Source organism: Ictidomys tridecemlineatus, chromosome 6, assembly GCF_052094955.1.
Source record: "Ictidomys tridecemlineatus isolate mIctTri1 chromosome 6, mIctTri1.hap1, whole genome shotgun sequence".
NCBI lineage: Eukaryota > Metazoa > Chordata > Mammalia > Rodentia > Sciuridae > Ictidomys > Ictidomys tridecemlineatus.
The window spans coordinates 113,086,519-113,107,608 of record NC_135482.1 but is presented as its reverse complement, the minus strand read 5'-3'; the positions used below and the strand labels follow the sequence as shown (position 1 = coordinate 113,107,608).

At 41.8% G+C, this 21,090-nt stretch overlaps 2 protein-coding genes across 5 annotated transcripts in view; both read right to left on the bottom strand.

Moving 5' to 3' along the window:
• The window catches only part of Tuba8 (tubulin alpha 8), a 30,583-nt gene extending 22,258 nt beyond the window's left edge, over positions 1 to 8,325 (bottom strand). Inside the window, exon 1 of the mRNA XM_078015559.1 lies at positions 6,629 to 8,325. The gene's annotated coding sequence lies outside the window, so the exon portion shown is untranslated. The remainder of the gene's footprint in view (positions 1 to 6,628) is intronic.
• Positions 8,326 to 10,748: 2,423 nt separating this feature from the next.
• On the bottom strand, positions 10,749 to 20,640 carry Pex26 (peroxisomal biogenesis factor 26). 4 transcript variants are annotated; one of them, XM_078015563.1, is made up of 6 exons: positions 20,493 to 20,640; positions 20,022 to 20,390; positions 18,519 to 18,659; positions 17,783 to 18,078; positions 16,157 to 16,303; positions 15,310 to 16,061 (listed from the first exon to the last, which is right to left on the bottom strand). In XM_078015563.1, exons 2-6 carry the CDS (start codon positions 20,285 to 20,287, stop codon positions 15,910 to 15,912), a joined length of 1,002 nt encoding a protein of 333 aa, XP_077871689.1. In that variant the 5' UTR covers positions 20,288 to 20,390; positions 20,493 to 20,640; the 3' UTR covers positions 15,310 to 15,909. The 4 variants fall into 4 exon arrangements, with proteins under 4 accessions (XP_005340636.1, XP_077871689.1, XP_077871688.1 ...); XM_005340579.5 differs by lacking the exon at positions 15,310 to 16,061 and adding an exon at positions 10,749 to 13,719 and having other exon boundaries at positions 20,022 to 20,609; XM_078015562.1 differs by having other exon boundaries at positions 20,022 to 20,613.
• Positions 20,641 to 21,090: the final 450 nt, after the last annotated feature.

The window sequence follows — 21,090 nt, the reverse complement described above, 5'->3', positions numbered from 1 at the left end:
GAGTTTTACTCTGTCTTAAAGAAGAACAAAATTATGGCATTTGGTGTCAAATAGATGGAACTGGAGAATATCATACTAAGTGAAAAAGCCAAACCCAGAAAGTCAAGGGTTGAATGTTTTTTCTCATATGTGGAAGCTAGACCAAAATAAGGGAAAATAAAGAAAAAGGTGGGGGGGTATCCCATGAAAATAGAAGATTAGTGGATAGAGGAAGGGAAGGGAGGTGGGAAGGAAAAAAGGAAGAACAGTAAAATGAATATGACCAAACTTTCCTGTACACATATATGAATATATCACAGTGATTTCACCTTTATTTATATTCACAAGGCACCAATTTTAAAAATCTATAAATAAATAAAAGATCAGTATTGGAAAGGGAACAGGAAGAAGGAAGTGGGGAGGAAAAGGGGAAGTACTTGGAATTGAATTGGAACAAATATGTCAAAATGAACTCCCAATATTATGTATGTCTATATTGAACTAATAAAAAAGAATCTAAGGCTTAGAAATGTTAACTGTTGCCCCTCATCATACAACTGATAAGTGGCAGAGCAGGAGTTTATACCCTGGGGATCTGACAGCAGAGGATGAACTCACATTTAATAATTTACTATGAACTAGAACTGGAAGGGCAAAGCTTAGATAGAAAGGGCTTCTTTATTCTCTCAGCTTAGACCTTGAGAGTTCAAATACCTAGGATGGTACTGCCAGATGAAGGGTATAAAAGATGGAGTTCCCCCTGCAAAGGGAGCCTAGGAGCCCTAAGGAAAAGACATAGGAAGAGCCATCAATTTCCAGGCACCCACACTGCTGGGGTTAGCCTGTGAATTCCAGAGAGCAAATAATATCTTATCATCCATCATCTAGATTCAAGCACTTGGCATATGTAATTAAATTGGTTATCCCCTAGCACCTTAAGAATATACATATTTATTTATTTATTTATTTTTAAAGAGAGAGAGAGATTTTTTAATATTTATTTTTCAGTTTTCGGCAGACACAACATCTTTGTTTGTATGTGGTGCTGAGGATAGAACCCCGGCCACACGCATGCCAGGCGAGCACGCTACCACTTGAGCCACATCCCCAGCCCCCAAGAATACACATATTTAAATGTTAATATTCCAACCTTGAATCGTGTTGTATACATCACAGGACATTAAGGGAAGGAAAGGGTCAATATTTTGGTCACAGTATCACAAACAAAGTAGTTCCCTTTTGATGTATACATGGATCCAGCATCAGTAATCAAGAGATCACCAAAGAAAACATGAATCTCAGGACAACTATGGGAGCACACAGTCTTAGCTGGCCCTTCTCCTCCATCAAAGCCAACCTTGGGGGATGAGGGATGGGTTGTTTTGTTTAAGTTATAGAAGGTTATATCTTCCTGCTGGCTCTGATTCTTCTCTGTTCCCACTCCTCCCAACTGGTTGACATCAGAAATTACAACTTTCTAAAATTCTTTAGATTTTAACTTTTGCTTCCTGTTAACCTGCTGGAGGGTGGGAGAAGGGTGACTAGGGCTTTAAAATGACCCCAGTCATTCACACAGAACTCAGTGGAAGAAAATTACTAATCTGCTCTTAAGTCCCAGCTCCATGTGCTCAGGCACTTGACAGACTTGCCAAGCACAGAATGTTCAGGGACCAAGAAGAAACTTATCTTCTTCACAAATTGGCTCAAGTAGATTAGACACCAGAACCTAACCTCTTAACCTCACTTCATCTAAGACTCAGGTAACCATCTTCTTCAGCTGCCAGCCCTGAAAACAGTACCAAGAGGTCTGTGTGGGATAGAGTAGCACACAGGAAAGATAAGGCAGTCAGGTCATTGTTTTTCCTTCTCTCTGACATACGTGGTGTATGGTTTATTTTTCACCATTCTCAATATTTCTCTCCTATCAGATATTGAAATGACTTGTCAAATAGTCTAACTTTGTTTTTCTTTCAGTTATTTCACATATTGCTATAGAGTATTGCAAAATGATCTAATCTTTCTGGATCACACCCTGGCAGTATATTACAAGAACAGAAGAAAAAAAACCAAAAAACTCCTCTATTAATGTTGTAAATCTACTTTTGAAAACTGTCCCAAGAAATACCCCTTCCCCACAAAATAGTACTGTCATCTTAACTGGTTTTCCCAGGACTTAGTGATTTATAGTATTTTCATATGCTATCGGTTTAGAGCTATGTTCATATTAGCAAAAAGTTGGAAAGAACTGAGTTACTTCTATGGATTAGTGGGTTGAAATAAATCCCTCCCCAAAAATATGTCTACCCCAAACCTCAATATAATATTACTTGGAATAAGAGTTTTTGTGGATTTAATTAAGGATATCAAGATGAGACCATGTTGGATTAGTTTGGGTCCAATTCAAAACCATGATTCCTTTAAAAAGAGAAGGAGAAGACATAAAAAAAAAAAAACAGAAGAAAACTGAATGAATATAGAGGCAGAGATTTGAAATATATTGACCCAAGCCAAAGAACACAGAGCCACCAGAAGCTGGAGGAAACAAGGAAGGATTCTCCTCTAGAACCTTCAGTGAGAGACACCTTGGTATTGAATTTCTGGCCTCCAGAGCTGTGGAAGAATAAATGTCTGGTTTTTTTCTTTTAATATTTTTTTAGTTGTCAGACTTTATTTATATACAGTGCTGAGAATCAAACCCAGCACCTCACACATGCTACGCAAGTGCACTACCACTGAGCCACAACCCCAGCCCAAATGTCTATTATTTTAAGCCATGAATTTTTGATTTAGTACAACAGCCCTAGGAAATAAATATATATGGTAAGGACATAGAGAATGATGGAAGTGAAATAGAGGATGTTAGTATATGGAAAAAGATGCAAAACTCAAAATAGTAGATATGTGTTTATAATGAGTACATATGCATGTACATTGAAGAGACTATCTAGATTATTTTTATGATTATTTTTTAAGTAAGATTATTTGAGTGAATAGACAGCATTTCATATCCTAAGTCCAGTCATCCTTATTGAGAGCCACAGCCAAAGGGGCCCCAGCAAACTTCCAGCTGCCAGCTGATGATTGGCTCACAGCGGCCCCAGCAACATCTAGTTGATTGGCTCCTCTGCGGTGATGTTCATTGGGCTGTTTCCCTGCCCTTCAGACTGCCAGCTGATGATTGGCTCACAGCGGCCCCAGCAACATCTAGCTGATTGGCTCCTCCACGGAGCTGCTCATTGGGGGACTTCTTTGGCTCCGCCCACGAAACCCTTCCAATCGGCCTCAAGAGCAGGAGGATGGTGGGAGGTGGAGAGGCGTGTGTGGGTGAGAGGCTTGTGGAAGCCGGTGGTGGCAGTTGGGCTCTGAGGGTTTTTTCCTGAGGAGCTGTTTTGCTTGGTGTTTGTAGTTCTAAAAATAAAGTTAGTTTCTTTTGACAAGTGGCTCCTGAATTGTGCCCAGCCAGACTGCGGCACATCCTGTGTGAAACAGAGCCAGGATAGCACCCCACGCTATTTTTCTGGACAATTTTTTTTTTTTTTGGTTTTTGATTCCAGTTATTATGCCTCACAAAAGCCACATTTTAAAATTCAAGTACTCATCAAAATCTTACCCACCTGTACATGCTTCCATGAAGGGGAAGCATACTTCTTGCTTCTACTTATCTTCTTTTTTTTTTTTTTTTATTTTTTTGGTGGCAGTGCTAGGGATGGGACCAAGTGCCTTCTACCTGCTAATTACATCCTCTAACACTGAGCTACATTCCCAGTCTGTGAAGTGAAGAAACCGAAACCTCCCAAATTAAGTGATTGTTTACAAAAACAGCAACAAAAAAAGAATCAGAGATATAAAAAATTAAATGATTTTGTGTTCATGCCTCTGAAACAGGTAATCGTCTCCTAGGAGACCAAGAAATACATACATGGGATAGAATACCAACAAGTACTAAGAGGGCATGGAATAGGATCCTCAGAATGTTCCAGAAATTTAGTAACAGAGACAGAATCAAACCTTTACAATCCTGTGTCTAGAAGGCTAGTACATATTTTCTTTTACCATTATCAAAACCATGCCACTTCTTAGATAAATAAAAAAATAGTGTGTACATAATATGTTAAAATTGTAGTTTTTGTTTTTGTTTTTGAAGGAAAACAGTATTGGAGATTGAACTCAGGGGCACTCAACCACTGAACCATAACCCAGCCCTATTTTGTATTTTATTTAGAGACAGGATCTCACTGAGTTGCTTAGTGCCTCAATTTTGCTGAGGCTGGCTTTGAACTTGAGATCCTCCTGCCTCAGCCCCAAGCCACTAGGATTATAGGCATGTACCACTGCACCCAGCCATGATTTGTTTTTTTTTTCTATTTTTAAGGAAAAAATAGGATATATTTGTTTTGTACATATAAAGAAACTTTGGAAGAATAAAGTAGAAACAAATAGCAGTGGCTTTCCCCAAGGGTGGGGGAACTTGCTCAATGAAAGAATTTTGGGCTTTTCACAACAGATCTTTTCATATTTCTTGGGTTGTTTTGGAGGGGGATGCTAGGGGTTGAACCTAGGGCCTTACCCATGCTATGCATGTGGTCTACCTTTGACTCATATCCCTAAAATCTCATATTTTAAAAAAGGCCATATGAAAGCATTGCATATTTAGAAAAATAAATATGTTCTTAAATGAACATCTAAAAAATGTTTGGCACTTCTTTAAGTAAGTAAAGCCATCTGCAGAGCATAGTTCCTATGCTGAGAATCAGGAATCAAAGAAAGGTTCCCTTTCCTGTGCTATGATGCATATGTATTGATACTGAGTTCTACCACTACTGGCTCAGTCCTCCCCATCTCACTCTTCCTTTAACATCAATAATAATAACTAGCCCGGCATGGCAGCACACATTTGTTATCCCAGCAGCTCGGGAGGCCGAGGCAGGAGGATGGCAAGTTCAAAGCCAGCCTCAGCAAAAGTGAAGCACTAAGCAACTCAAGTGAGACTCTGTACAAAATAGGGCTGGGGATGTGGCTCAGTGGTTGAGTGCCCCTGAGTTCAATCTCTGGTACCAGCCCCCCCAACAAAATAAATAAATAAGTTACTATTTTCTCCTCATGGAACACCATGCACTTTTTTTTTTAAGTACTGGGGATCAAACCCAGGGCCTCAATACATGCCAGATGCTTTTGTCTTCTAATTTTATTTTGAGACAGCCTAAGTTGTCTAGGCTAGCCTCAAACTTGTTTTCCTCCTTCCTTAGGCTCCTGAATAGCTGGTATTACAGATGGGTGCCACTATGCCCAGCTTCATGCAATTTTTAATTGTTTCATATGTTTTAGTACCATTTATTTCTCTCAATAAATCTATAAATACCATATTGTCCTCATTTTACAGATTAAGAAATTAAGACACAGAAAAAGTGATTTGCCCAGGGTCAAAGAAAGGGAGCCAAGATTTGAATTTGAGAATTATGGTCTCAGAGTCTACATTTTTATATACCGTCTCAGACTGCCCATCATTTGAATAGCAAGAGTATTCCATTTGGGTTTAGCCTTTATTTCTCAAGGAGTCTTGCAGGGTCTGGCAATATAGTTCAGTGCATAGCATGTACAAGGCCATAGATTCCCTCAGCACCAAAACAAAACAAAGCCCTATAATGACTTTATGTGTCTTTTGGGAGGATTAATGGGGCATGTCTTTTAGCATCTCTGAAAACAGGCAAATGTCACCTAGGAGACCATGAAATTCACGAATAAGATAGAATACAAAATAAACGCTAAAATGGGAGGGGGTATGACCCTCAGAATGTTCCAGAGCAGTGGCTACCTGCTAGAAGGAGATTGTCATCTATTGCCTAAGTCCAAAGACTCAGAAAGACTGGGAATGGGCTGGGTGTCTCCTGCAGGGTGATAAGCTTCCAGCTTGGCACTAGACTAGTGAAGATGAACAAAACTCTCAGGCAACTGTTTAGAGAAGATCAGAGATAATAGAGAGGCTTCTTTCAGAGAAAACAGCCTATTGGTTTGAATTCAGCTACAGTAGCTGGTAATCAGGAGCTTAACTCATCTGGTGAGTCATCTAATGGAACCATCAGCTTGTATTTATATCTACAGAACATGGCCTGCCAGGCTGTCTTTGTCATCACTGGTACATGTGAAAAGGAACATCTGCTGCTCTTTCTCTCTGATGGGCTGAGGAATGCCACTACTAAAGCAGTTGCCAAAACCATTGTCCCTCCTTCTCTCCACCCTCACCCATCAGCCCTGATGCTTACCTTATTGCTCCCCAATTTTTGCTGCTTCTTTCCCCAATTTCTTCCTTCCTCTAATATCCAAAGCCCAAATTCAAGTTCATTCAACACATCTTTATTACATAGACTTTTCCATACATGGCGTTCATTCTAGGTGCTGCAGAGGTGGCAAGAAAAAGACTTCTAGTGCCAGAAACTAGAAGTTAAAATCAAACTAGGTTAAAATCTCAGCTCTACTACTTAACGTGGGATGCAGGGCAAGTTCCTAAGCCCCTCTGTGTCTGTTCTGTCATCTCTAAAATAAAGATTATAATACCTACCTCATGGGTTTATTATAAGATTCAATTCATTAATATAGGTAAAGTGCTTTGAAAAAGGGGCTAGGGATGAGGCTCAAGCAGTAACTCACTCACCTGGCATGCTCGGGGCTCTGGGTTCGATCCTCAGCACCACATAAAAATAAAAATAAAGATGTTGTATCCACCAAAAACTGAAAAATAAATATTAAAAATGTCTCTCTCTCTCTCTCTCTCTCTCTCTCTCTCTCTCTCTCTCTCTCTCTCTCTCTCTCTCTTCTCTCTCCCTCTCTCTCTTAAAAGACTTCCATCCAGCTGGAGAGATAAGATATGATCCATTAAAACAGTTTAAGAACAAATATCTACTGACTTAATGAAATAAGTGGCTTGACTAATAAGTGCAAGAAAATGACTGGAAAGAGAAATATCATTATGATAGTGGCCAGCAAAGGCCTTACACAGAAATCTAGCTAAGTAGTGAGTTGATATCTAACAGAGTATGGAAAAATGAAATACAGGGAACAGCCTGAGTGGGTATGGGGATGAAGCTGACCAACAACCAGAACAAAGGCCAAGAGGCCAGATGGAGAACACGGCAAGAAGGGTGTGGGTCCAAATTTTCTCTGCAATTGAATATGGAATTAGACAAACCCTGAGATGTCAAGGATGGAGCTAAAGATGGGGAAACATTCAGATAAAGGAAACAGCTGAATCATAGAAGTAAAAAAAAAAAGAAAAATAAATAAACCCTCTCCGAGAGAAAGAACATGTAGAAACAGAAAAGCACCTTGAGGGTTCACTCACTTCAAGTTTGAAGGCCCAAAGAAAATGAGAAACCATATAACGAAATAGAGAAAAAGGAGTCAATGAGGCTACAGATGAAGCAAGGAGCCAAGCAAGGAATGGTGTTCTATTGCACTTGAAAATAAGCCTTTTTGTAAAAAATATAGGGGCTGAGGGTGTGGCTTACTGGTAGAGTACTTGCCTAGTGTGTGTGAAGCCCTGGGTTCCAACCCCAACATGACAATAAAAAGTAAAGTAAAATAAAATTTGAAGACTTTTTTTCCCAGAACTTAAGATCTCTGAAGGTGAGAATCCATTGGTTATGTTCTAAGGGTTCTACAAATCAGTTTTCTGGCTAAGAAACCTTTCCATACAAATAGCATTGATATTATTGTTAAAGTGCCCCACCCCCAAACTAACACTTTTCCACAAAACTCCTTTGGGTTTTCAATCAAGTCTCTAAACATTATATTTTCAGTCTCCATCAAATCTAATGATCCCCTGCCTCCACCTCAAATGGTACAAAGTGATAAGGAGATATTAAAAGTTTCAAAGTTCCTAAACTTTGGGAAACATAAACTGGGAAATAAAATTAAATATGAACTTGGGTCTGTAGCAATAAAATTAGAAGTGGGCCATAAAATCCCAGCCATGTATTTGGATCTGGCCTACTGGCAAGAGCAGGCACACAACGGCATGCCATGATTCCATGTGTAGCACAAGCTGTTCAGCTTCACAGAGAAGAGCAACTCTGCCCAGTTCCTTGTCCCCAGTCTTCCCTTTCTGAGATCACCTTTTCTCCCTGGGGCAGCTGCCTATTGGTCCCTATAAATGCACAAATCATTCTGTCTGCAAACTGCCATTTTCACAAGATTCTCAAAAGGTCAGGGCTGTCTACAGGATTGGGTGTTTAAATTTAAAAAAGAAAATCAACCAATATTAGCAGTGATCATCAATGAGTGGAACCACAAGGCCTATCTATATTTCTTCTATTTAACTTGTTTTATTTAAATTTTTTAATTAGTTACACATGACAGTAGAATGCATTTATGCACTTTGATATCATAAATGGAATATAATTTCTTATTTTTCTGAATGTACATGTTGCAGAATCTTTAGTCATGTAATCATTAACTTTTAATATTTTCTAAAATATAATTACAGTAGTCCTCCTCTCCTCATTCAAAGGGGATAATTCAAGACCCTGAATTTAGTACCGGGAACTGGAGAAAATCGCAAACCCTGTGTTACTATGTTTTTTCCTAACACACATAACTTCGATAAAGTTTAATTTATAAAGTTGGTAGAGGAAGAGATTAGCAATGTCCAAAAATAATGTAGAACAATTATAAACTGTAATAAATGATATGTGAATATGGTATTTCTCAAAAAATCTTACAGTAAGATATATAAAGGTTCAGTACTACCCAGTGTGGACCATAGGAAACTAAAACTATGGAAAGCAAAACCCGGCATAGGTGGGGACTGCTTTAAAGCAAAACAGCCCTGGGGATGTGGTCAGTGATAGAGCTTGTACCTGGCATTAGCAAGGCCCTGGGTTCCATCCCCAGGACTGCAAAAAGTAAAAAATTAAAATATATTTGTTTTATATACTTATGTCAAATATATTTACATATAATATATATATATTTTTTTTAAAGAAACTGTTTACTGTTTTATCAAGAGGCCTAGAGACTCAAATGGTATCAGGACCCCCTACTTCCTCCTTTCTTCATCACTGGAGAAGAAGGGACACAGAGGGGACTGATAAGCTGCCAAGAGAAGCAGTGCACCCATGGCCTTTAATTTAGCTTCTTTCCTGCCCTAAATACTAGTTTCCAAAGGGAGAGAAGCAAAAGGGCCCTACATTTTTTTAGTAAACACTCCAAGTGGTATAGTTCTAACAAGGTGCTAGGGCAGAGTAGGGAGGCCAACCTTGGCCAGATTGCATGCAGCTGCTTAACTAAGGTCAAGGTAAAATCAGTAGAATTACAACCACACCTTTGAGCAGCTGAGGTCAAAGTCTATTAGCTCTGAGGTTTTCCATGCAAGGAGGGAAGCAAGGGTGAGGTTCTTGGTAGTACCCTATTTGCAGTCAGATCAGGACTTCTTTCTGCTATTTCTTCTGGCTGTTTTAACCAGGTGGGAAGGACAGATTGAGTGCAGATTTTTTTTTTTGGGGGGGGGGGGGACGTTGCATGTTCAGAGTGTGAAAAGCCCTTCCTGAATCCAATGCAATTTGGGTAGTTAGAGCAACCTTTGTGTTTACAGAGAAGTAACAATAAAAATGTATGAGAGATGTCGGCAAACTTAAAAGGAAAAGGTAGCTACTTGGAAGGCAAAGGCAGAAGGATCACTTGAACCCAGGAGTTCAAGTCCAGCCTGGGCAACATAGTAAGACCTATCTCTACAATTAGAAAAAAACAGAAAAGGGATAGGCTCTGTGATCCTAGCCCACAATGAAATAAGACTTAGCAGTGAAGAATTAAGATGTTCTACATGTGCTGACAGGGAACAAAGATTCCGAATTAAGTTAAAAAAAGTTGTGTGTAAGGGTGTAGTATACTATCATTTGTTAAAGAGAAAGAGAAACTTAACATCTGAGACTATGTCTGAAAAGAGAAACAGACTCAAAGCAGTGGTTGCCTCTGGGCAGGAAATGGGGGATTCAGAATGAATAGGGTAAAAAAATAAACTTTCCTTTCCATAAATTTTGTACCTTTTTGCATTCTGTACTGTATGTATAAAACTCTATATGATCTTCATATACATACATGCAGACACTTACATGCAAGAGTGGGGATCACTTGCATGAGGCCATGAAGTGACATTCTTTCTGATCACCTTTTTAGGAGAATTCTACATCCTCCTCCAGGTACTAGCTATTCTGTTGCCTACCCACCTCCACCCCATGATTTCCCACAGTAGTCTAATTTTTCTTCTCCACTATACTCCATCCTCTCAGACCCCCATACCCCTGTTAACCACCCCTGAAGTGAAAAATCTTTCTCCCATGTTGCATTCCTTCAGAACCCTACAGAACTAACCAACTAACTCTAGCTAAATTTTCCCCTTTCAGATACGTCTGCCTATAATGAACTTTATACCAGCAGTGACAGTGAGGATTTGGAGAGCAAGTGAGAACACCAGGCCCAAGAGTTGAGAGACTTATTGAGTCTTATTGAGGCTCTGTGACTTGGAGCAAATGGCTTTACCTTTCTGGGTCTAAATTTCTTTAGCTAAAAAAGAGGGTTATAAGATGTGATCTGCCACTGAGGCTCTTTCCACTTCTAACATACTCCAAATCCCACCATACACTGCACTTCTCTGATCCCCCTCTAAATTGCTGGTGTGTGTTGTATGTGTTGAACAGCACCACCCTAGTGCATGCCACATAGGTCACTTTAAACAGACTAGGAGCCTCAGTTCAAAAAATACAAAGAAACAGATGAAATTAGTTTTAATAGATTTTATTTTATCTAATATATCCAAAATTATTATTTAAACATGCAATCAACATAAAAATAATTTTGAGTTTCTGTTGTTTTTTTTTTAATTTGGTCTTCAAAATCCAGTGTGTATTTTACATATACAGAATGTTTCAATTTGGACTGGCCACATTTCAAATGCTCAAAAGCTACATTTGGCTAATGGCCAAAGTATTGAATAGTGCGGGTTTAGTAAGTCTGACAAGAAAGCCCTCTCTTCACTTGACCTCATTAAGCCCAGAATTGAAGACCCATATGAGCACCTGTCTACATCCATAGTTCCTCACCTGATTAGACAGGTAGCTGCGGCTGTACCCAGCAAGCATTGCAGAGTTCAGAACAGAGACCTTAAAGACCTGCAAGCTGAATGGCACTGGGAGCTTCAGGGAGAGCAAAACAATGAGTTGGGGATGATCAGGTCTTTATGTTCAGGGTTTTCACAACACAAAATTGCACAAACTTACCAAAAGCATGTAGCCCTCTTATGTCACATCAATCCACTCATTAACCCCTCTGAGCACCTTCTCATTTCTAGGCTCCTTGCTGGGCCCTGGGATACAGCTGGACCTGGTAACTGCAATCACTCACAAGAGCTCCTCCCTAGGGCAGAATGTGCTAAGTGCTTCCTTATGAACAACCTCTTTACTCATCTAAAAGTCCTTGTGGGATAAGAACTTAAGAAATGAGAGCCTGAGGTTGAGAAAGATAAGATTACATAAAGGATCTGAGCCCTACTCTTAAAAACCACCACAGTCACACTCCCCAGCCTCAAACAGCTCAGCGCACCAGAAGCAATGAGGAATTATGCAACTATAGGTCATGACTGCACAAGGGATAAGAAACAAGGGGAAAAAAGAAAAGAAACAAGGGCCTGGAAGCAGGAGGACTTGGGGAAGGATTCCTAGAGGCTCCCTGGAACAAGACTAGAAGGTTGAGGAGCTCCCCAGACAGAGAACAAACACAGGGCCTTCCAGCAGGAGCATCAAGCTACAGAGGCCTGAAGAAACCCTGATTGCCTGGTGGCTGGAAGCAGCATGTCTAAGGAATAGAGGCCCCAGACACATGGAGGTATTTCACCGAAACCTACACCTACCAGGCCTTAACAAACATGAAGAATCTGGATTTTATCCTAGGGATCATGGAAACCACTAAAGATTTTCTCTAGGGTTGTGAATGGGACCAGATTTTCATTTTTGAGAACTCATCCTAAGCCAGGTACATAAGTCCCATTAACTAAGGAGACTGAAGCAGGAGGATCACTTGAGCCCAGGAGTTTAAGGCCAATCTGGGCAAAACTGCAAGACCTCCACCTCAAAAACAAAGAAAAATTTACTCCAAAGGAGGGATCTCACACTTTGCCTGATTCCCTTTGTCTTTTTGGGGTTCTAAGTTCAATTTAAAGGCTATTATACAAAGCATAGATTTGCTTCTTGCAAAGAGTTGGACCATGTCCTAGAGTTTTAGATTTAATTCCAAGGGTCTGTGATGTTTGTTTTCTCTAAAGAGAAATTGTTAACTCACAAACCCTGAAAATGGACCAACACAAGCTAGTAAGTATCCTTGGCATCAATGTTGACTGGGGTCCCAGTATGGGCAGCTTGCTTGGACTTCGATGAAGAGGCCAGCCCTGGCTGAAAGTTTTCATGATTCTGACACACAGTAGTACTCTACATTTACTTACAAAGAAACATATACTATTTTTGTGGCCAAGGAGAAAAAAAAAAAAAAAACTGAAATGTTTCAACTCCTCAATGCCAAGGCTCCAGTGTTTCCTCCTCTAAAGTCTATTGTTCACTGCCTTCAAAGACCACATCTTATCTCAGCCCAGCCCCCCACACATTCCTTCCAGCTCACCTGATTACCCAGTTCCATTTTCGGCTTGTCAGCCTCTGAGGCTGGCCTACTTTTCAAGCCTACAGAAGCAGAAAAACTTGGGCATTATACAAACGATAGAACATAATTAGGACAGACATGATGGGGAGGATCTGCCACTGCATGTACCAAAGTCACAATGATACAGATAAACAACTATGGGGCAGTTTTCAGGAAGGAGAGAGAGAGTGGCAGGCTGAAAGAGTGGGCAAGGACACTGAATGTAATTGAGCAGGGTTTGGCCACTGACATGTTGGAAAAGTGAGCTGAAGACCAAGAGGCACCAAGCAAGATCACTTTACCCAGTGATAAAGACTGAGCGGGCTCACTTTGCTTTCAGTGGTCACCTTGGTATTCTGAAAGCCATGCCCCATTCCAAGCAGGGAGAGGCCTCAAGAGTCAGGAAGCCTTCACACCCACTGCAGGACCAGGGGAACAGTGGCTTGATTCACAATTATAACAGGTCTGTGGAGAGAAATAGAGGAGAAAAGAGAGAAGTTCTCTCTGATATCACTCACTCTAATTAAGGTGCTGCCCTGTAAGAGGATATTCAGAAATAAGTTTTTCAAGGAAGTAAAAGGTCAAGGGTCACTCCACTAGGATGTTTCTGAACTTTTTGCTCTGTCAACACCCTGACCTGGAAGGTCACCCCCTGCCTTTGCCAAGAAAATGGAATGTTTCAGGGACACATTCCCCGATCCCAAACCCCTTCCTCCCAAGAGGCCTGAGTATAAGAGGGTGCAGTTCTAACAGCTGTGTGCTGTGGCCCCACTTTGTTTCCACATTCTCCACCAAGGAGAGGCAATGGGTGCAGAGAGAAGGGCATAAGAGCAGCAATCCAGAATGTTCCCCCTGGAATGAGGCTCGCCCCATTACTACAGGGGCCTGACTGGCATCAGGGAAAAGAATATTCTCCTACAAAGGTGGAAAACGAGAGGCCAGGGTGCAGGTGGAAGACTACTCAGTCATGGAGGGGAAGCTGGTAGAGGCGAGCAAACATGGCCTTCCGGATCCGGTGGAAGAGCTGAGCCAGCTGGTAGAGGAAGGGCAGGGAAGAAGGAGACGCTGCAGGAAGAGGGAAAGACTCTGGTAAGTGTCCCTTCTCACACGCCCCTTTCCACTCTACCCATTACTTGGTCCTCAGGAGCTCTGCCACCTGAGGATATGTACTTGGTGCTTCATGTTATTTGCATCTTCTTCAATAATAAGGAATCTCACTTTCTCTGGGATATGGTTTCTCCACTTAAATTACAATGACCTTAAATTTTCTAAGAAAAAGATCTGGATTTAATCTAACTTTTTAATATTAAAAAAACTGGCAATAGTGACTGTCTTTGGAAGAGCAATTTGGGGATAATCTTTCACTACATTTTGTACCTTTCTGTACCTTTTAAATTTGAAGCCATATGATAATTTACTATAAAAGTTAATTATACTGAAAATAATATAAAATAAGATCTACCAGGTTTTTTCTTTTCTTTGTTTGAATTACTGATTGATTTAACAGGGAATATACATTTTTTTCTTTGAAAAAAAAAATGGGCCAGATACTTGTGAGGCTGAGGTAGGAGAATCATTTTATGTCCGGGGATTCAAGGACAGTTTGGGCAACATGGTGACACCACATATAAAAATGAAACAAAACAAAACAAGAGAAACTTAAAAAATTGTCTGGCGTTAGGGATGGAACCCAAAACTTTGATCATGCTGAGCACATGCTGTACCACTGAACTTCAACCTCCACCCTTAAAAAATGTTTTTGTTTTTAAAGCTACTGATAGTCAACTGTTCTTATATCCTTTCTAGCAGTTCTAACTGTGGTCCACTTGCAGATCCTCTCCTCCTTTAGGCCAAGATACTTCTGAAGAAGCTCTGAGCAGCCTTGGAAACAGCAAGTTCAAATGGCCTGCTATCCCCATTCAGATCAGCATTTATGAGACTTAAGGGCTTAGAGGAACCATAAGGAATTTCTAAGTTTTTATGAAGTCTCTAGTTCAAAGTAGAAAGTCAAAGCGTAGATAACAAGAAAGAACACAGACTAGCTTTTTTTGTTTGTTTGTTTGTTTGTTTGTGGTGCCAGGAATTAAATCCAGGGCCTTGCACAAGCTAGGCAAGTGTTCCACCACCAATCTAACATCCCAGCCCTATCCTTACCAGTTTTGAGAGCCACCTAGTGACTTCGTACAGCAAATAGGACTTTCTGGAGGAAATTTCTACTCAGAATACAGCAAAAGGGTTAAAGTCATATAACTTTAAGTCTGAGTTAAAAAACAGAGTGGAAATTAGATCATAACTCACAGAAAGTAACAGAAAAAAATAATCTAAACACATGTTTGTCTAACCTTGGTCCAGTGTTTATACATCTGAACAGTTAATTCAGGAAATAATCAACGGTGTCCAAAGTATCACTTTCTACTTTGTAGTAAGACAGAAAACAGAATCGTCATCAGAATGTTGAATATTTAAATCAATTATGGGAATTTCTATAAATTGAAATATTATTTAGGCTATTTAAAGCCAAGCTTAAAAGAATACTTATGATACATAAAACTGCTTACCATACTACCATATCCATATCCATGACTGCAAGTTTAACCACTGCAATACTAAGCATAGGTGATTTTTTTTTCTTCTTCTTCTTTATGCTTTTCTCTGTTTTCCACTCCCCTCCCCACTTTAGCAGTAATAGGTACTTAACCCAGGAACACTCTATAACTGAGTCACAGCCCCAGCCTTGTTTTTATTTTTTTAATTTTGGGCAAATTGCTGAGGCTGGTCTGGAATTTGTGATTCTCCTGCCTCAGCTCCTAAGTAGCTGGGATTATGCACATGTACCACTGTGCCTATCTCCACATTTTTTCTAAAATGTAAAAGTATTTCACTTACAATTTAATATTTGTAACATTAACAATTTTATAAACATTAATTAGACATTATACTTAGATTAACACTCTTTTTTTTCTTAAGAGAGAGTGAGAGAGGAGGGAGAGAGAGATAGAGAGAGAATTTTTAATATTTATGTTTTAGTTCTTGGCAGACACAACATCTTTGTTGGTATGTGGTGCTGAGGATCGAACCCGGGCCGCACGCATGCCAGGCCAGCGCGCTACCGCTTGAGCCACATCCCCAGCCCCAACACTCTTTTAAATATTCATAGTGAAGGTTTGTTTTGTTTTTAATTCTGAGGTGCTAGTCAGATTTCACTCCTAAATAAAGCAGACACCTACATGACTCCATCAGTGTTCAGGAGAACACTCAAATTGCAGAGTGGATTTTCTCCAAACTGCTCCCATAGACTCTACAGCTAGTCTTTCCTTCCAGGTAAGGCTGACTTCTGCTTAAATCCTCATTGTGGCAGAGGCTTAGGGAACAATGTTGTAGTCCATGGCTCCATCCCCAGCAGGGCTCTGATGGGAGTACAGAAAAGCAACTGTTCCCACAGGCCCAATCACTGTCAAGGACCCCTTCCCCAGGAAGGAGGGTGTGGAATGTTCTCACTTACCTGGATCAAACCTTACCACCAAGAGACAAAGGATCAATGTGGCAAGGAGGCTCTTCTTGAAGGATAGAGAAAGAAAGTAGCTCAGAGCACAGTCCCAAAGCCGACGAAGCAGCATCAGTAGTGACAGGAACTTGTGGGAAAATGAGCCTGGTCAGGGGACAGAGTGTAACTTCAGAGTAAGTTAGGAGAATAGGTTCAGTTCTGAGCTAAATTATAAGAGTTACCTCATGAAGTTATTCAAAAGGAAATTCCAAAAGCTTCGAAAATGTTTTGAGGACAGACTACATCACCAACTGAGTGTCATGTGCAGACAACACCTACTTAGCTGAGTAAGCCCAGCATATACGGTGTTTCTTTTAATGGTCTCATTATTTTATAGCCTTATTTATAGCCTAGCTTATGACACATACACAAGAGTAACACAGACCCACAATTCTATTATATTAACACAGTGAAATGAAAGGCACTTAATATATATAGTGAAGAATTCAATAGTCTTGGATTATGAATATAAGCATGAATACTACCAGCACAAAGGCAAGCGGTATCAGTCCTGAAAGAAGAATCTGGACTTGCCATCAAACATCTCTTCTCACCCTCTCCCTCCCAGGAGGTGCAGGGTAGAGGGCCAAGGCAGCCACACATGATCCCTGAAGCCAGCAACCTGCTTGCAAAGAAGTGATTCTACCTCAGCAGGTTGATGCTTTTAAGCACACCATGAATAATATTTTTGAGAACAGGATTACAGTCTCCTAATTAAACTGAAGGACCTTTGTTAATTAAAAAACAAAACAACAAAAAGACTCCCAGATGAAATTTTTAAATTTAGCATAATAAAGAATTTTTCTGCAGAACTGTCTAGAGATGGAATGTGCTGTTTCAGGAGATAATGAATTTTCTATCTTTGCAAGTATTCACACAAAAACTCAAGGAAAGGGAGATGAAAGGATTTAAGGATCAGGGGCAGGGTCTGGACTACAGGGCCTTTAAATTCTCTTGTAACAGAACAGTCCCCACACTCACCTTTGTGTAGGTGATCCTAGCATGATGCTAACTAGAAGCCATTGTGTAAAACTGCATCCAAATGAGCAAGTTAGACCTCAAGAAAATAGAAATACTCAAAAGCTCTAGTTAAGTGAAGGTAGACTGGAATTGGGCAGGAACCAAAAGCTGAAAACAAGTAATACTTACTTCATAAAGTCAAGTTACGAAATTATGATGTTAGTTTCTCAGCTATCCTGAATATATCTCATATTTGTCTGTGTTGGGGCCAGCATTTAAAGGAGGACTAACATCCCACCAGGCTATTATGGTAGAAGCAAGATATCTAATGAGAGGACCTCAAGGAGATGATGACTGATCAGCCCAGAAAAGGAAGGTGACCTTCAGAAGACCAGAATCACAATTCAGAGATCCATAAACCCCAACCCTTTATGGAGAGTCTCATTTCATTGCAAACTTTAGAGGGTCTGATTGGCTTTTTTAGGCAATTCATCAAGTTTCTGTGATTCAAGAGTTATTCATACAAAGAATTGCTCCCAAGGTCTTAGGAAAGCCTTGAAGGACTCAAGATGGAGGCAAAGTCCGCAATTCCACTCTATAGAGACCACAGAGGTATAATCCTACCTTCCTGGTTTAGTTTCTGGACCTCCTGGGAGCTTGAATGTTCCTGTTTCTGCTGTTGCCTCGCTGTATGAATGGTCTGGAGCACTTTTAGTCGCTGCTCCTCACCAAAGGCTGCAGAGCCCACCACAAGCTTTTCAGCCTCCAAAAAGTGGCCCAGAGGCAGTAGCACCCGCTGTAGGTGGAGTTCACACAAAGCTCCATATTCTGGAAGGCGCTGGTTGTCTGGGTCTTGAAGCCAGGAACATACCACATTCAGCACTGCTCCAGGCTCTTGCATTTTGCTGTATAAAAGAATGCTGCATCCCCAAATAATGCAATTCCCCCCCCCAAAAAAAAAGTAGAGTCAGTGCTCCATAGTTGGTTATTTCTCATAACCACTATGCTTCTCCTATCAAACCCCTCCCAAGTCCTCCAGCCATTCCCTATAGAATGCTGATATTGTTAAAGAATTAGGAATTCCTAGGAAGTAGCAAGCAGCTCCTTCAGTTCTATCTACTGGTCATCCCACCTCACTCCTATTCCCTGTCCCCTCTTCTTCTTTTCCTCTATCCCAGTCCTAAAATCCCCCTTCCTCATCCTTTACTGCTATTTTGAGGTCTGACAAAAGCAGGGAGGATTAGCTTTGGAGGGAAGTGGTTAAGGATGGAGAAAGAAGAAGTATTAGATCCAGATTCAAGAGAGAAGAGAAAAATCCTCTTGTTCCGGTACTGATCTAGTGCCAACAAAAAGGACCTACCACAGCTCCAGGACTTTCGGGGGTAGCTTTTCAGGGACCTGGTAATATTGAAGGACCCATGAGAGGACTTCCCGCCACCGATCCATTTCTGCCAGGGCCTGGATCCCCACAATACACAGAGAACATTTCACCTCCAAGTAGCTGTCAGCAGAAAGACCAATTCTGGTTTAGAAGTAGTTCCCCTTCAATTCCATTTCCACCCTGGGACTATTCTCCTGCTCCCAACTTAACAGCCATTTACCTCTCCCATCCCAATCATCCTGGGGGGGATTCACAACTGGTCTCATGGGTGGTCCTCCCTGCCCTTCATTACTTTATAGAGGGAAATCAGCTGTTGTCCAACATGCATCTTTGTATGGAGGTGAAATCAAGTTTGAATGAACATAAAGGGTATCCTGAGGGGAAAATATCAAGGTTCAACACAGGCATGTGTATCTAAGGAGAGCTGGAACTAAGTGTATGCTTAGTGAAGAAATGGGCTTGGAGCAAAGCTTTTGGCTACATATAGATTTAGGAACTCCACAACTGGACTTTGAGAACTACCTAGTAAAGTACCTCCAGATGTCCAGAAGCAAAGCCTTCAACATTCACTACAACAAACTCTCTTGCTCCCTAAAAGCACAACCAGAGTTCCACAGTTTATCCTTCTCTGAGGTCAGCTTTGACTTTCTACCCTCCAAGTGTGCCCTAACCCCAATTTACAATCCATAGAGAAATGGTGCCCTTAACTGCCAGAGTAGGCTGTGGGATTAGAAAGAACAATGTAGAACCAAGATCTTCTCCAGATTAATTCTTTTTTTTTTTTAATTTTTTTTCTTTTGGAGAGAGGGAGGGGGGAGAGAGAGAGAGGGAGGGGGAGAGAGGGAGGGGGGGAGGGAGAGAGAGAGAGAGAGAGAGGATCTTTTTTGTAGATGGACACAACACAATGCCTTTTTTAATTTTTTTAATGTGGTGCTGAGAATCGAACCGGGTCCCGCCCATGCTAAGCGAGCGCTCTACTGCTGAGCCACAATCCCAGCCCCAGATTAATTCTTTATTTCAATCCTTCAACAGGACCAGAACACTACTCCTGCTTTGATACCCCCCACCACCACCATTTCCAAGATCAGCCACGGTCTGGGGTGAACAATTGTGGGATGGAGGCTGGGAGTACCTAAAGAAGGATTTCCTGATTACTGAACCAGCTAACTATTGAACACCTGATACACATTCAACCTCCCCACCATGCCATTCTACGCTGGAACCAGGAGTAAGGATTGCCAATAGGTTCAATTACACCACCGCATCTTCATTATGCAGTGCCTCGGTTTCTTCCTCTGTAGCATGGGCCGAAGATGCACAAACAGTCTCCCATAGGAAAGCCAGATGTGCAATTTGGGAGGGAGGGAGGAAGGAAGGGAGGGAGGAAGGGAGGGAGGGAGGGAGGGAGGGAGGGAGGGAAATCCTGCAACTTTTGAGTCCCTCCCCAAGAGCACCCAGAATAGAATCGAGCCCAGCACGTACGTGCCCGCGGGCTCTTCGGCCAAGGAGTCGTCGGCCAGGCTCTGGCAGGCCCGCTCGCAGGTCTCCAGTGCCGCGCGGAAGTCTAGGTGTACCACCAGGAGGTCGGCAGCCTCCTCCAGCAGATGCACTGAGGGAGACGCTGCCGGGACCAAGCGCGCGGGCTCGCTGCTCCGCAAGGCGGCCCCGAGCCCCTTAAGAGGGGCTGCAGAGGTCGAGATGTCGCTCTTCATCGCCAGCCTCGGCTCAAAGCCTGTCTCCTCAAACATCAGAAGGACCGCCTCTCCCGAGACTCCGCGATATCCTGGGTCTGCCTGGGAGAGGAGGGGAGAGTCTTCCTTCCCTTCCCCACAACCTGTCCGAAGGTCGATTCTGGAGAAGAGGAAGGGGCAAGACAAAAGCTCGCCAACAGCCTGGCACTCTGAGAACCAGTCTACACGTCAGGTTTGCAGAATTGCTGCATCTATGAAATACCTGGCCTTATTAACTCCGGAGAGCCCTCCCTGCTAACAGAGCCCGGCAGCAGCGGCATGGGGCAGCGAGGGCCGACATCTTTGGCGGTCGTGTGGACACGCGCCTGCTCCGGACTCCGGGACTCTGGGAGTTGTAGTCTCCAGCGCTCGACTGAACCGCCCTCTAGAGACGGGGAAAAGATTGTACTACAACTCCCAGCACGCCACGCGCCAGCTGTCACGGTCCTGGGAGAAAACACCTGCGCCCAGGGGTTGAGAAATCAGGGCCAATGGACTACTAGCAAAACCACAGCAGTCCTGGGAGGTACCCTCGCTAGCCAGTTTAGGCAGAGGCGAAACGGAAGAAATTCCATTAACGGAGGCGGAGCGACCTGCACGCTTCTAACTCTTGAGTTTCTCCTGGGGTGGCAAATAGAACTGCTGGAGGAAGTCTAGGAAAATTACTGAAAGAAAACAGCAAAGCTGGCCGCTTTTTCAGAATATGTTCAGTCTTCCCAAACCTACCTCACAATTCATTCAATGTTTTAAATGGGCCTGACATTATACAACACGCTTTGTGTGCGATCGTTTAATTCTTCCCTCCCCATTTTACAGGTGAG